General features: G+C 40.6%; 1 protein-coding gene across 3 annotated transcripts in view; it reads right to left on the bottom strand.

The window, feature by feature from the left end:
* Nucleotides 1-14,346, bottom strand: part of vegfab (vascular endothelial growth factor Ab) — a 30,349-nt gene extending 16,003 nt beyond the window's left edge. The window contains exons 1-7 of one of the 3 annotated variants that reach the window (XM_085133047.1): nucleotides 13,685-14,346; nucleotides 11,623-11,665; nucleotides 9,916-10,112; nucleotides 9,100-9,176; nucleotides 6,513-6,545; nucleotides 2,392-2,466; nucleotides 454-597 (exon numbers count right to left, since the gene is read on the bottom strand). In XM_085133047.1, coding sequence (XP_084989173.1) covers nucleotides 454-597; nucleotides 2,392-2,466; nucleotides 6,513-6,545; nucleotides 9,100-9,176; nucleotides 9,916-10,112; nucleotides 11,623-11,665; nucleotides 13,685-13,738 — 623 coding nt within the window. In that variant the 5' untranslated portion in view covers nucleotides 13,739-14,346. Of the gene's footprint in view, nucleotides 1-449; nucleotides 598-2,391; nucleotides 2,467-6,512; nucleotides 6,546-9,099; nucleotides 9,177-9,915; nucleotides 10,113-11,622; nucleotides 11,666-13,684 lie in introns of those variants that run through there. The other 2 variants (XM_085133048.1, XM_085133049.1) reach the window with 2 other exon arrangements.
* Between the last annotated feature and the right edge of the window lie 1,890 nt (nucleotides 14,347-16,236).

Raw genomic sequence — 16,236 nt, 5'->3', positions numbered from 1 at the left:
TATATCTATCCAGAAACTGCAGTTCCTCAAATGACCCAAAATTCCTCACTTGAACCTTCAAATTGGTAATACCCAAACCGGTTACGGGCATCTCAGTTGCTATAAATGCAGTCTATGATTTTATGTACTGTTTTTGCATTTAAAAGACTGTAAGACTACAAGAAACAGCATACAATTTTGTATGCAAACCATGTTCCAGTGCTAGTACATTAGATTACAGTAGTTTATAGTTGTACTAGAAGCTATAGTAATCATGCGACTGAATATGAAGAGAACCTGCAAAAGCCTCCATAGTGGAGTCTAACAGGGATGTTGTGACTAGAGCATGTTTGCTACCGATGTCATCTGACCGAACTATATTTGGATCTTAAGTTGGTTGCATTACTATAAATTCCACACAGGTTTTCCGTTTAGTCCAACAAATGGGTGAACCACTTTGCCGATGTTACTTACTTGCAGGTCCTCTCGTTGAGCTCTAGCTGGCGTTCTTTACAGTATTCATCTGTGTGTTTGCAGGAGCACCGGCAGGTTGCAGGGTCCTGTACAAACAAACGCTTTCTCCTCTCTGAGCACTGATCACAACACGGCTCACAAACACTGGACAGACAAGACAAAGAGATGGGGAGGAAGAAGGAGAGGCAGATTATCACAGTGCACCGTTATCACCCATAAGAAAGGTCGCCCTTGGGTCAACCCTTTCATATGCTCCAGTTTGCTTCTCCGAGCCACTGCCAAGTTGTGCTGCATGTGACAGTTGTATAGTATTGCTCACAGGATCCCTCAGAGCAGGCAGAAAGTCAAGCAGTAGAAATAAACCTGCCCCCCACCCCCATCCTTGCCTAGCTGATTCGACCTCTCCTGAATGAACGATATGTGTTAGACATGCAGTTAGCGAAGCTCGAGACCAGTTCATGCATCACAAAGCAACATATGGTTTTAAAGTGCGGGTCAGTGACAGCGCACTTCTCACTCTCACTCTAAACTCGTGGTAAAGAAGACTCGAGGGTCTGTTTGATGCACTGTTAGGAAAGATTTCATTTTATTGAAGGAAAGCTGAGGACTAGGTTTCCCACAGAGAGACATGAAATCAAAACAAAGGCTGAAAGTCATCTGAATTACATTTCTCAGCAGGTGTGAAGCCCCAGATACTTCATTGACATCTTAATATACAAATTACAAGTGAAAATACAGACAGGAATCTCTTCACAGTATGAACACTGAAGAAACATGATCTCGTTATATTACTTTTGAATAAAAATATTAGTTTTTTATGGTTTCAGACACAAAAGCAGGCAAACAAAGAAATAAAAAAACAGTCCTTGCTAAACAATTTGCTGAAAAAAAAAAGCAATAGATAGCATCACTCATATCTTCACATAACATGAAAAGTACCAGCACAGGACAGCAAAAAAAAACAAACAAAAAACTGTTTGTAAAGATGAAAAGAACAAAGTGGGGAAAGGAGACGGGTACGAGACACAGCAAAGCAGCACAGACTCAACACTGAAGACGGGACTATGATTACAACACTGGTGATCCCAGCACAGATACCAGAACAGTATGAGCCGGTTGGCAAAGCCATGCTGGTGGATCTGAGATCAGTTTCAGTAGACAGGAGGTTCATGTTACAGCTAGCAGCTGATCTAAGATCTGTTTATTCGAACTCCTTTAAACGTGGACATTATCAATAATAAAAAGAGCTATCTGACAAGAAGTCACAGCCAATTTGAACCCCAGGTTTTTGTCGGTTTTGTGATACAATGCTGTATCTCGTCTCAAACATCAGTCAACCATTGCCTCGGTTATATTACGAGGAGATTAGTTGGAGATTTTGAGGTTAATGTTTATTCCTTGCAAGTTGGTATGTGGTCTGAAGTATCCCCTAGTTATCACTCAAAGTTTAACTGAAGCTACCTTCGCAAAACACATCGGCAAACAGGGCATAGTCTAATATCCTGAACATAGACTGTAGATAAAAGGTGGACACAGCCAATATGAATTACCCACTCGTTAGCAAAGACTTCTTTTTTTGCCATCGCGGTGTGTTCAAACGAGCGAGGAACGGATCTGACTAAGAAGCTGGATAGCTAAAAAATTCCCCTGCTGGCCAGCAGAAAGAATACAGGTTTGAAAAGCTTCCACAGTGGAAGTTCCTGAAACCTAAAAACTGTGTATGTCTTTTATATACAGTCTAAGATTCGGAATATTTAGGACATGGCTGACGAGACAAAGTTAGGACACCACACGGAAGCAACATGCTAATCGATAGGGCCGATAAGCAAATTAAATGGTACAAATTAAAAGGGGCAAAATAACTCCTCCCAGATTAGCTTAACTATAAGAAGCGCAACACTCAGGTGCAGGTAGGTGGAGAAGGCAGAGCTGACATACGCATCATGAATTGTTTTTTCAGGGATTTTCTTTCGTTTTCTCTTTTGGCCTTTATTCCTGCCTGTCCGGGATTTTCTGCAAGAGAGATAGGAGAACAAGGCAGAGAGATGCCTGAGAGACTGATGAGAGTGACGTGCTTAAATCTCTGAATGATAATTGCTTAAGCCAACATCAATTGATCGCAATGTTTTTGGTTTTTTAAAAAACTATGTATATCATTTTATTAGCTAAGAGTTTTCATTTTTGTTACTGATTGGCTTATATGGGATTCTAACTTCACACAAGGCTCTCTGGACCCAATTAATACGATGAGATATGATGTGAAATGAATGAGCGTAGTGAGAAAGTAACTCCATCATGAGTTAAATGACCTACAAATAACGATTTTAGAAAGCAAGACAACAACTTTCTCAAGAAACAGCCAGAGTAAAAGCAGCTCACTGTGTGAATATGATTAATATCGCATATTCCGAGACTAAATTCCTTCACTGCCCAAAACTTTGCTCAAAAGATATGTATATATGTTTAAATAATAAGTACAATGACTCTGCAGAGAGTGAAAGCATATTGTACTTTGAAGGTTATGGTGGGTGGAAATTTCCCAGATGATCTGAATACAAAAAAATTGGACTTTACCAAAACCATCTTTTAGTCTATCTGGGCCAACTCTTTATCACTGACTCAACTTGTTACAAACTGAACCACAATTAGAACAGGCCAGTGTGTGCTTACAAAGCATGCAGCTGGTGTATAGGCTGGATTTCATATGCATTATTTATAACGAGCTGAGTCAGATGTAATTCCGCTGCATAAGGTATATTTAACTATGCTGGAAACTTTTGTTAGTTAAACGTAACAGCAAAAATCATGATTACAAGTATCTATTGATATTTATGGCTAGCATATAAACAGCACATTAATTCTACTTTCTAAGTAAGAAAAAATACAAAATATTATAAATATTAGGAGGAATAAGAAATAAATAGAAGCGTTGCAATTGTATCATGCACAGAAGATGTGATACAACTGCAGTGTCAGACTTACAGTGATATGAAAAAGAAAGTTTTAACAGGACTCTATGTAGTCCTGGTAAAAACTAAGTGCACCCCATGATACAAGAGCTTGTCAAACAATTTTTAGCAGCAATATCTTAAAGCAGTTATTTTCTGTAAGACTTTCAGTCTCTCACATCGTTCTGGAGAAATTTTGGTCCACTTTTCTTCACAGCAATTCTCCAGTTCATCCATGTTTGCGGGAATTCATTTATGCACAGCTCCAATGCCCTTCCACAGGATTTCGATCAGGTTGAAGTCTGACTAGGCCATTGCAGCACCTTTCCTTTTAAAGCCATTCTGTTGGAGATTTGTCCTTGTTGTATGACCCAGTTAGGACCAAGCTTTGGTTGTCGGACAGATGGCCTCACACGGTCTCTAGAACACTTTGGTATATAGAGGTGTTCATGGCCGACTCAATGACTGCAAGGTGCCCAGGTCCTTTGGCTAGAAAACAAACCCAAATTATTATCCCTCTACCACTGTGGCTGATAGTCGATATAAGATGTTTTTGCCGATATGTTGTGCTTGTTTTCCCCAAATGTGGTGCTGTGCATTATGGCCAAACGTCTCCACTTTGGTCTCATCTGTCCAAAGGACATTGTTCCAGAAGTCTTGTGGTTTGTTCAGGTGCAACTTTGCAGACCTAAGCCGTGCTGCCATTGTCTTTTTAGAGTGAAGATGCTTTTTCCTGGCAGCCTTCCAAACAAGCCATACATTTAACATGCTAACTGAGGCCTGTAGAGTCTGTAGTTTCTCTGAGCATTGCAGGGTCAGACCTTGGGTTGAGCTGACTCGGACGTCCACTCCTGGGAAGATTGTGGCATTGTGTTAACACACAGCTGAATGTTCCAGACCAGAAAACTGCCAAAACTTTACTTTTAAAGAGATATTAATTAATCGATTATCAATTAATTGATAATCAGCAAATGTACTCGATTAAATGATTATCAATTAACCAAGTACATTTCATTATCAGCACTTGGCTGCTATTTACTCTTTTAATCATTGTGGAAGCAAAAAGGGTGTACTTAGTTTTTCACAGGACCGTATAAAGTCCCGTGAAAACTTCATTTTTCACAGAGCTGTATAGTCCTGTGACCTCAGGTCATATCAAAGCACATAACCTGATGTTACTCCATTATTCAGTCACATAGGTGCTTTTTTTAACTTATGTTCAGTGGGTGACCTTAAAATAAAGTTGCCCTCTTTTTAGTACGACAGATGTTTTTCTTGAAGGTTTTGCTGCTGTTGGTAGTGCAGTCTGTCAAAGAATTTTAGATTTTTAGACTATTATTAGAATTGGATTCTCATTTGACTGAATCTTTCCTTATTTTACACGTCTCTTTCCACGTGTGTCCACTCTGCACTTGACACCTAGCTACCTTATTGATGGGCAAACCAAATTTCATTTTATGAAAATGACTGGGAAGGAAGGCTGCAGCCATGCTAGCAGCACATTTGGGTTTAACTTTAGCACAGCAGTGCTTTGAGCTAAATGCAACATCAGCATGGTAACTTGCTCACAATGACAATGCTAACATGTTGATGTGTAGCTAGGTAAAAGGCTATTTAGCCTTGGTTTAGTGTATTAGCATGATAACATTTGCCAATTAGCACGATGCCCAGCCGCGGCTGGTGGTGGTATGTTGTTAGTTTTACAAATACGTATTCATAATCCAAAGCGGGTGATATTGATGACGCTTTATGAATTATTGGAAGGGATCAAATTATTTTCTGCAGACCATCACCACTCAATGGATGTGTGCAACATTCAAGACTGTCCACCCACTAGTTGTTTTTTCCCACCTAAACATGAATGTAATAGATTAATATTGAAACAATCACTGTGTTCTTGTACAAAACGCGCTAATAATTGTAGAGAATTTTTAGTTCAGGGAAAACTGCGGATGGACTGGCAAACTGAAAAGAATCTGTCATTGCTATCACTAGAGCCACACTGTGAGCATGGCTAAAAATAACATTTTGATTCAGGGATGTATCTGGATCACAGACTGCATGTCATAAATGGGGCTAACTAAGCCCCATTTAGGACTGATTGATAAATACAGCATCTAGGTCTGTGTAACAGAATGAAGCAAATGTAAAATCCACACAATTTCCGCAGAGACGTTGATAATTAACTAATTTCACAACCTCAACATAACGAGTCATCCTAACAGACTCTGAGACTCTTGCCTTAGAGAGGTTAGCCAACATGAATCAAAATATCAGAAACAAGAACATGAACTGTTACCCTAAAGTAACACGCCACCAAAGCCACACTTGCAAAAACAGTTAAAGCAAAGTTCAAGAAAATCACGCAGCTACCCCTTATCTATATGACAGACGACCTGACATAAAACCAAAACAACAACCCCACAATGGAAAAATATCAACGGCTACTCACAGAAAGGATTAAAGAGTTTAATGACCCTTAGCACACTGACTTCTGTAGTATTCGAAGGGAGGCCCTCTTAAGATAAACTATAAACACAAAAGTTTAACAGATCTTCAAAAACACTGTTATCTATATCAGAGGAGTCAGAAACCAGAGTTGCAGAAGTCAAGTGGCATCTACACAGCAAAGACGAGGGAGAGGAATGCAGATGAGATAGAAAAGGTGGGAAAGGTGTAAAGGACAGGTTTGCAAGTGCAATGAACTCATCAAGTGTCACTCATTGACCTGAGCGGGATTAGCTGGTATTCCCAATGTTTATTATCTGACAGCAGCATGTTAATTTGTGCTCACTATAGGACGATCTCATGTTGCTTGTTCACTGAGGTTTTAATGACATGTTATTGTTTTTGGCTTCTCTATCTGCGTTTTTGTGTTTCTTTTTTTATATTAAAGAAAGAAACAAGGAGGAAGTGGGAGTGGGAAAATAACAGGCACATCATTTATGTTCAGAAGAGACTATAGTAGGGTAGGGGACTAGTTGGGAAGGCTGAGAGTTGCAGACAAATGATTGTTTGTTGGCAAGGCAAAACCGGAAAAGATCAAATCTCAAGTCCCTATTGTTTTCCACCCAAATCACAATCTCCATGCAGAAAGAGCGCTGTACTCACTTTTCTTTCTTTTCTGTCACTTCGTTCTTTAACCTGAAAGGCAGAAACAAAACAACATGACATTAGATCACAGCATGCAACTGTATCCCGGTAAACAGATACTTATCAAGATCATCAGGGACTGGGGGCTTATTATCATCATGGGTGGAATCACATGAATCTTTTCACATCACATTGCGTCACCGTCCTTTACCAGAACCTATGATAAATCTAGTTTCTTTTCAAGTATCTGGCATCTGCAACTGGCAAGTGAAATCAATTCATTGGGAAATTGTGCAGTTCTTGGATTATATTCATTGATGGATCCACACAAAACACATAAACACAACTACAAACACATTTTTGACAGGTTTGCTTCACTTCCCAGCCAATAACAGTGTGGAGTTGCTGGCATATCTGGAGACAATAGTTATTCCAAAGTCTTAGGAAACAATGTTTCCTGCAAGGTAATAGACCACTTGCCAAGTTTCTGCTTTACATAGTAGTACAGCAAGTCTGCACAGGATGGATAACGCATGAGGATCCAAATTCTTTACTTCAAGTAGCAACACAGTAAAACTACCCAATTACAAGCTAAACATCTAGTTTTAATTTAAAAGTTGAGTAGTTACAAGAACAAAACTGTACTAAAGCCAACCCTATACTGGAAGATAGACCCTTTAAATACTTACACTGGGTTATAGCTAGAGTTCATACTGCCATATAGCTAAAGTGTAGTTTAGCTGGTGTTTTAAGCACCAGTCACAAAAACACAAAGTATAGGACTGAGCAGCTTTTTTCCAGAGGGGTCTGCCTCTCCAAACCAGGGGCATGCTGATCAGGTTTTTAGAGTAGGTATGTCTGTACCTGTAGGTTATGAATATGCTGGCAAAGCTTTCTCATTTACATATGTCTGAATTCTACTGGTCAATCACATCAAATGCAGTCAGTCCAATTGGTGAGCATTTGCTAAAATGTAGCGTCAGCACCATCAGCGATTGTTCAGTGACAATGTAGCTTTTGATGTGCAGTCATAAACAATGATCCACTGACGTAAAAAGAGATCTAGGTGCAGATGATTCCCAGAAGGGTTGTAAACTTAAAACAGAACCAAAAGCTATCAACCAACCCTTTAATGTACTTTATACTTGTACTTTAATATATATATATATATATATATATATATATATATACACACACACATATATAACCTTGTGCTTGCCAAGCAACTGTGTTAACCACCACACTTTGTAGCCATATATAGTTGGTTTTTGGACTGAAAAGTATAGCAGTTTCCCAGTGACTTAATGGCTATAAAGCAGTTCCTGTAAATGATAGTTAAGTCATAATTTTTAAATAGAACTAAATGGATTCATAGCACCATCTAAATTTTTATAAAGGTGTCTTAAAGGTTTATAGCTTCAACTAAATGGTGAACTAGGACGTCACTGCTGCAGACATGCAGAACTAATTCCCTGTGGATATTTTGCCCAAATTCGGAAGTTTGATGGACAAGTGGCTTCAACATGAGATAAAGTTAAAAAAAAAAAAAAAAGAAGAACTATTCAACTCGGCCTTTGGCCAATACTCATACTTGCAATGTTTGCTTTATTGTCAGGGTTTCCTGAAACGTGGGAGGATTAGTAAACCTTGACGCTCTGTCAAGGTTTACCAATTCATGACACAGAGCTCAAATCTGCCATCATAATGACACGAGTATGGAAAACTACACATGTCCAACAAGAAACAGCAAAAAAGGTGACAAGAAAAAGTGATTATATAGTGTTTGTTGATGCTAGGCCACAAGAGGGACATCATTTGATGTTGGTAATGTTACTTGTTTCACCTATTTCTGCCAGTCAAAGCAAAACAGCAAACTGACTGGATCCGTGGTAATTTCAGTCACAGTTAACCTTATCTCTGGGCAGTCTGTGAGAGGGTCCAGAGACAACTTGTGAACCATCAAACCTAAGACAAGGCCACATCTAAATATAACACTGAATAAAAGCCTCTGAATAGAAGCCATATATACCTAGTTTCCACTGATGCAGAGCCTTTGCATACATAGCAGAAGCTGGGGTAATTTGCACAGGGAAGGGTCTGAGATGGACAGAATCTGCAGCGCACATCGTTCGAACAATAATACAGTGCTGTTTGTGCAGCACCATATTGCCCCAGTAAAATGCAAAATGCCACTTTATAACACTTATCTCACAGACCTATATCTAAACTATGGACCGAGGAGCGACCTCCATATGTCGCAATTGCAAACAATGCTTTAGAGGGCATTGTACTCGATGGAACCAAGATGAATGTAAGCAGCATTGTGAATGTCTGCTGTGATGTGTTCAAACCTGCTCGGGTCTTTTTAGAATCAGCGAAGTGAAAGAAGCAAAGATAAGATATGGATTTAGGTGATACACATCTGGTGAATGTGTCAGATGAAAACTTCAAACAATAACTTCACATGGCGTGCTTGGCCAACTTCCACTCTGCTCCACAAAGGCACGTTGATTTGCCTGCAGTGATGTTTGGCTGTGCTTTGTGTGGATGTAAGTATGTGTGTGTGTGTGTGTGTATGTGTGTGTGTGTGTTCAGGGTTTCTTACCTACACTCGCATGCGCTGTGTTCTGTAAAACTCATGAAAATATCATTTTTTTGCCTCCTGGGATTAATTCTTTTAATCTGTAAAAGAAAGAGAAAAATAAGAAATACACGTTGGTGTGTCGTATTTCTAAATATCCAGTGTCCTTCAGATGTTTTGATATTAACAGCAGATGACAGGAAAAACCCCACATGAATTCAAGATATCTCAATCTGTCATGGCTGCCAACTTTGAGAATTGGACAAGTTTCTAGAAAAAATGTTTTTTCCACCCTATTCTTCACAGACAACCAAGATCTGGGACGTGCTAATTTCAGCTAGCTACTATTCATGTTTAGAGGATATGTGTTGGGTTTTAAGATGTTAAAAATGGCTTCTTCTTTAAGTGTTTTGGGCACCCGCCCATCTAAAAACAGGGACACCAATCTCCTCTTTGGTTTGTCACCTGTCGGTTGTCCTCAGTTTTGCACAGTCTCTCTCATAGGAGCAAAGATTAAAATCAAAATAGGGCGCCTCTTTTGCATGCTACAATAGGGTTCAGTGCTCAAAGGTCACACCTAAGCAGCCTTTGAGCTATGTGCACTTGGACAGGCTGAAGGGGCTTTTTTATGCTAAGTACCATGAGGGCCCTAGGCTGGTCGGACAGACACTTGTAAAGCCTGTGCACCTTCTTAGCTTGCGTTAGCTGGCGTTTGGGCAAAAATAAACTGAATAAGCGTCCACATTTAGGATACAGGCATATCCTTCTTTGGCATAACAGCCAAAGAAGAAAAAACAATATAAAAACACAAGTATTACTGCTCCAAATAACGTTGCTGACCTCCATTGTAACATTATAAGTGGATGTCGGCGTGCACTGCAGCATCTCGTCGTTGCAGCAGCCGGCGCAGCGTGTTAAAACGACGCATGACGGGATGAAGATGTGCTCCACCTCATCTGGATACTCCTGCAGAATTTCCACCAAAAGCTCCCGAGGTTGACACAAACTCTTGTTGTACACCTCCATCAGAGGGATCACTGGGAGACAGAGTAACAGTGCACACAGTTAGAAAATGGCAGAGGAGCCATATTATAAGTGAGTCACTCCTGAACACACACCTAAATGGGGATGTGAATAAAAAGAAATTGGCAGGCTCACAACAAACACCATACACATAAACATGCACACACACGTTTTATATTGTATTATTCCATCGAGTAGCGCTCGGTGTCTACCATCAAATAAAGACTGGACTGACCTACTTTTACACACTTATGTAATTCCTCACTGAAATTAACAAGTACTCCTCTATGTTGTGTTTCCAACCCCTTTCACTTTTCACTTCAGGAGCGACGTTACCAACCCTCCAGCTTCACCAAAGGCCTCTCAGATAGACTCAAGAACCCCTTCATCAACACCAGCTCTTGTTTATTTGAGCTAATTAGATCCGGACTACTCTCAGCTTACCAATTAATCTGTGCAATTACTTTTAGCTTACCATTCATCGTTTAGAGAACAGCATCAACTTTTTTACCCATATTGGCTTACTTTTTCAGCTGTTCATTTGCCCATCTCACCTCTAAATCACAGTATTAACAGTTTATCTGTTACTTTACGTTAACAAACCCTATCCACATATGTGTGACCCTCAAATGTATTTACCACCCCTTCATATGTCAGTCAGCGATATCCTTCAGTCTCATTGGTAGTCTTTACCGCTATTGCCATCTACAGGTCAAACTTTTAGGTTATTATCTCAGCATCTTTCCAAATATCCATGGTAACTGTAGAAGTATCCCCTAGGGTAGATGCACCCTGACTCGGAGTCACTGCTGTCTGACGTCATCACCTGCACTGAATATTCTCTGGTCTTGAATGTCACCCCATTTTTTGTATCCACATTGCCTAAAGCTGTAAACTAATAGCCTGTTGTGTGCTTTTCACCTTCAGTCTATTTCCCCCCCACACACCAACCTCCCGTCACTGAGCCTTTGCAGGAGTTCTGCTCTTGAGAAAGATGTTAGCACACAGACCGGCAACACCTCCAGAACATCACTCAGAGCATTGCTGGACCTAAAACAACCCCAGTCTGAGAACCCTCTGGGAAGCCAAACCAAACATGCTGGGCCTGAACAACATCACGAAGTTCAGCTTCTGATTGTCCAATTTATGTTGGGCAATGCTGGGATTGTGCAAAACTAAACTTTGGGCCAAGAGGGTGACATTCCTTTCTATAAAAGACTCTGGTCTCTATAACATTTCACCAGCTTAACCTCAAACGGGGAGGAATGCTGTTCAGGACGAACGCGTCCAGCGGTAAGATTTAAAGATGTGACAGCTCATTTTTTTTAGCTTTAAAAAAAAAAGGAGAGTCATGGTCCCGGATGACTCTCCATAGGGTCAAATGACAATGTTGTCCACTAGGAGGCAATAATTTGCCTTTAATGTCAAGGTGAAATTCAAACCAGTCCTTTGTTTTATTGGCTTTTAGCCAACCAGGGAGCCCAGCACAGACTGTATTCCCACGGTGCCCTGTAGGACACCTACCGTTATGTGGACCTCTTTCTGTTTCCCTCGGTATGTGGGCACTCTGCAAGAAAAAAAGAAATAAAAAAGCACGCCGTTAGTTACAGTAGATTGTGCAAGAACTTAGCATAACCCTCTCCATGCCCCTTACTTATCCACAGTTGTGCAAAAGACATATTTACATTATGACATGGCTGTTGAAACATAAACCACAGAAACACGCCTCTTATCACAGGCCAACCTACACACGGTATAGACTGCAATGATATTTTAGGGGTTTAAATATTCATAACCTTTAACACTAATAACAATAAGGTTCTATAGAACATCAGCTGTTCATTCGAGGGGTAGCAGTTTTTCAAAATAAAACACCTGAAGATACAATTCCTTAATCAGCCTGCTCCTAGTCTAATTATAACTTATATGTATATGTGGTGAGGGAGGCCGTATATGGGCAAATGTTTGATCGGAGGCACAGCGTGTCAAACCATCTGACCTAAGTTCAGCCACATGAACGTGACCAAACTTCATAAACTTCAGGATTGGCTGTTTAGTTTCAGTTACTAGACCTTTATTGTTGTGCGGCTCCACTGCTTCCAGGCAGCACGGATTAATAACCGCTGCCATTAAAGCCTGCAAGAATTTCAGCCTGCTACTTTCCCCTCACAGGGGGGTAGCTGTCACCACACCAGTTGGGCCACAAAGGATTTTTTTTTTTGGCAACTTTCCATTCGTTCGTTACGCACAATGCCGTCTCGTCTTCAAACGCGCGCGCGCGCACAACCCTTCCCTCTCCCATTTTTTTTCCACGTAGGAGCACGCGCAACTCACGCAATATCTCACCAATGTTGCATGAGATACGGCCTGTGCTGAGTGAGCCGGCATTTAGCGATAAGAAACTCTTTTCTGTTTCTTAATGAAAGGAGAAAGGAGGAGGAAAGAGGAGGGGGAAAAGAAAAGAAAGAAAGGAGAGGAAAAAAAATGAAGAAGGTCGGTTTGTTAGCAGGCCCCACCCCCTTCTGGTGGCGTGAGAGGGTCCAACCTTGTGGGCCGAGAGACCCCAGCCCCCCAAAAAAAGCGCACTATACATTAATGTATGGGTGTCAAGCTGCCAGCACCGGCTCTTAAACCGAGTGATGATACATGCCGGCGTATAGACGAGCATTTTAGCCTTCATCCGCGTGCAGTCCAGTGTTGATTGAGAGGCCTAACTGTCATTAAGTGATCCAGTTAGTTCAATGAACACTTCACCGGACTCCAGCCTGCTCGTGCTTTTATTATGCCGGGGCTGAGATGCTCGCGAGAGGAGCTGTGTTGCCGCCGGAAACCAAAAGGAAGCGAAAGGCTTTTTTGAAAGTGGTGTTACAAGAAAGTCCAATCATGTTACAGGAAAACGCGCAGCCTCCTACTGAGGTTGTATTTTTTTTTCACCTTGAAACCTTTGCTCAAAGCCATACCAGCAGTTGATTAATGATTATATAAAAACGATTTACTACAGTGGGCACTAAAGCGCCATTACAATTCCGCAGCTAGATCGGCTGATTAATCTCGGTTTGAGGGGGATAATTAACGTTCGGTCACTACTGGAATCAAGGGGTTGAATTCCAGTTTGAGAACTGGAGCCGCTTCTTGTATGCCGGTAGTGAACCTGCTCACAAGTCCTAAATCAGAATGGAGCCACTGCGCCTTTAAAGCGTAATAATATCTCCAAGGTGGTTTTTTAGAGCAGGCCTGCAATCAGCCAACGGCAAACTTAAGATGATTTTTCTGCGTTTTAATAAAAGAAATAAACACTTAGGTTAGATTTACAGGATAAAAAAGGCTCGCAACACCCGCCGAGTGTGTGTGGGTTATGTTTATACAACGCCACTTTTGCGTAATGGCTGTTTAAATCTCCTCAGAAAAAAAAAAAAAGCCACAAAACATTTGAGCTTGTTTAAACACGAGCGGTGACCTAGCTAGAGGAAAGACAAGGACAAGCTACACATTAATGAGCAGTCCCTACATGGCTCAATAGATGTGATCTTTTTTTTTCTTTTAAATTTGTTCTCTATGGGTCAGTTTGCTGTCCGGGGACACTCACCTTGACAGCTGACAGCGTCAAAAATAATAGTGTCAAACTGTCAATAAAGTTCATGGTGTTTGAAATCCAATCCAAGGGGGCAGACGATATTTGTTTAGAAAAAAATAAAATCAGCAGGCCAAATGTGGCTTTTTGTTCTCAAGCATGAAGTTCACAAGTACGACAATATACAAGAGGACCGGCTAAAACTTCTCTGAAAGGGCAGGAGGTTGTAAAAGCAAATCCATGCTGGTCCCAAGGATACAATCCTTCGCGTGTTAACTACTTCTTCTTCTTTTTGTCTCAACTGTTGCCAATTATTTTCAAGATATCCAGAAACACGAGAATCCAAGATGCACAACGTCTCACATTGTTCCGCAGCAGATCTTTATTTTCTTGCAAGGGAGTAGCAATCCACATTACAGAAATAATCCCATGCTTGTTGAGCCAGGCGTCTCCAAGTGTCTGTCCATTTGAAACTTGAAGCCGTGGACGAGGATGATGTTCAGTGGAAAAGAAAACCGCGGTGTCAGTTTAATCGTGGCGAGCAACTTTTGTCTCTTTAGCTCTGGCTGATTTATCTTTAACCCGGTATCATCACTCGGCTCTTGTCTTAGTGCGTCCTCTTCTGTCTGCGTCTGTTGTATAGTGTGGAGAGATCGCGGTACGAAGGAAGTGAATGATGTGGTAGGTGTGTCCTATAGAGCTCTGCGCTAATAGGAGCCCAGAATGCCCCCACCAAAAAAGAAAAAAAGTGATCTTATACATGTGTAATATTGCATATAGGCAAATAGGCGAGATTTACAAAGGGGTTATATATAAAATAGACAAATTATCAATTTTATATCATTATATCTGCGTTGTTGTATCTGTCCTCTGTTCTACATTATGACCAATCCATCCCTTTTTAGTCACTTAAAATATCGTTGTAGAACTGCTATGTGATATTTCATGAAACTTCTTTTCCCCTCTTGGCCACAGCTCCCTTGAAAAATATATTTTTAAAGTCGGTAAAACGCCTTCCATGTTAAAAAAAAAAGAATATGTAAAAGTCACTTTGGAAAAACAAACAAACAAACAAAAAACAAAAACAAAACAAAACAAAAAACCCTGAATGAAGCTCCTACTGTGTGCCAGGTATGCTCTCTCTGGGTCAGAATGACTCTATATCAGTTTAGAGATATGGTTGATAGCTTATATGCAACAAGTCATTTACAGCAGCTTAAACACCGCTAATCGTTTTTTAATTTTAATTTTTAATTTTTAGTCGATTTTTAAAAATCATTTTTAAGGCAAATACCAGACATCACGTTTTTTTTTGCCACAACACCTGTCTATTTGTACTTTAAAAAAAAAAGAAAAAATTTGTATTTCTTTTACATGTGAATAAGAAGAAAGAAAACTCTTTGGATACGACAGTCGTATCACGGGGTCGTTACAGCGCAGATCTGTGCAACAAATGAACTCCTTTTTGGGGCAACTTCCGAATCGTTTACTGCGAGGGAAATACCGGTGAACGCACACCGGCGCAATAATCTTGTGAGGTTTTAATTTTGTACTGGGGCTATAATACGGTACCGCGTTAAGTATTTTCCAGCCTTGTGACTAGACATGAGAGGGCACCCAACTTGTCGACGTAGGAGAGCGTGTGTGGCTGGACACGTAAGCCTTGTGCGTGCGTGCTCCGGTCAACGTTTTCCGCTTGTGATCCGCTGCGACGCATATATCAGGTGCGGTCTGCATCCCTGAGCTCTAAGTATTTGCGTCGTGACTTCCTGGACAAAATATTCTTCGATGGACGTATTTTCTGTGCAGTTTCTCGCTACCTGCCCCCCAACACTCCTGTTCCGCGGATGGAGCAGGGGGGGAGGAGGAAAGGGGAGACAAGATGAGAATATAGTTATTGAGCCGGTGAAGCAGCCCGATGGTGACGCCCTAGTGACGTTCACGATGATGCTAAGGACAATTTAAAAAAACAAAAAACCCCACAGTAAACACAAAAAGGCTCAATCTGAGTAAGAATAATGAAGACAGCATGGCAGTTATTTAATTAAATAAAAGCCACACCTTCAAATAGTTAACAACAATGACTTATTAGCAGAAAATAGATTTTACAAGCAAAAATGGATATATTAAAGTAGCCTGCATGGTATTTTAGAATATCCTAATAAATACACGTGGTTGAGTGAAATACTGAAGAAATGAATGATGCAAACACAGATGAAGCACCTCAGTACCTCAAAAGAGGATTTATTTAAATGTAAAGTGCCCTACAGTTAACCAGAGCTCACAGTATGTTTTCCCCCTCTTATTTCTATTGAACTGAAAGAAAAAAATGTCCTTTTTCTCTTTTTATTTTTAAGGTCTTCCCAATCTTAAGACTTGCTTTGTGTGATTTCCATGTATTCTCTCTGATTTCCTGTGCCCTCTCCTGGCCACCGGAGGAAGAGCAGTACCTCCAGCTCAATGACAGATTGATAGACACCTAGGAAATGGAATGAGCTGATAAGTATGTAATGACATAACCTGGCAGCTATGTGCCGGCTTTAGTTCATACCTTATCGTGCCTTTAA

The sequence above is a fragment of the Neolamprologus multifasciatus genome, chromosome 15, assembly GCF_963576455.1.
Source record: "Neolamprologus multifasciatus chromosome 15, fNeoMul1.2, whole genome shotgun sequence".
Taxonomy (NCBI): Eukaryota; Metazoa; Chordata; class Actinopteri; order Cichliformes; family Cichlidae; genus Neolamprologus; species Neolamprologus multifasciatus.
This window is presented reverse-complemented; position numbering and strand designations above follow the sequence as displayed.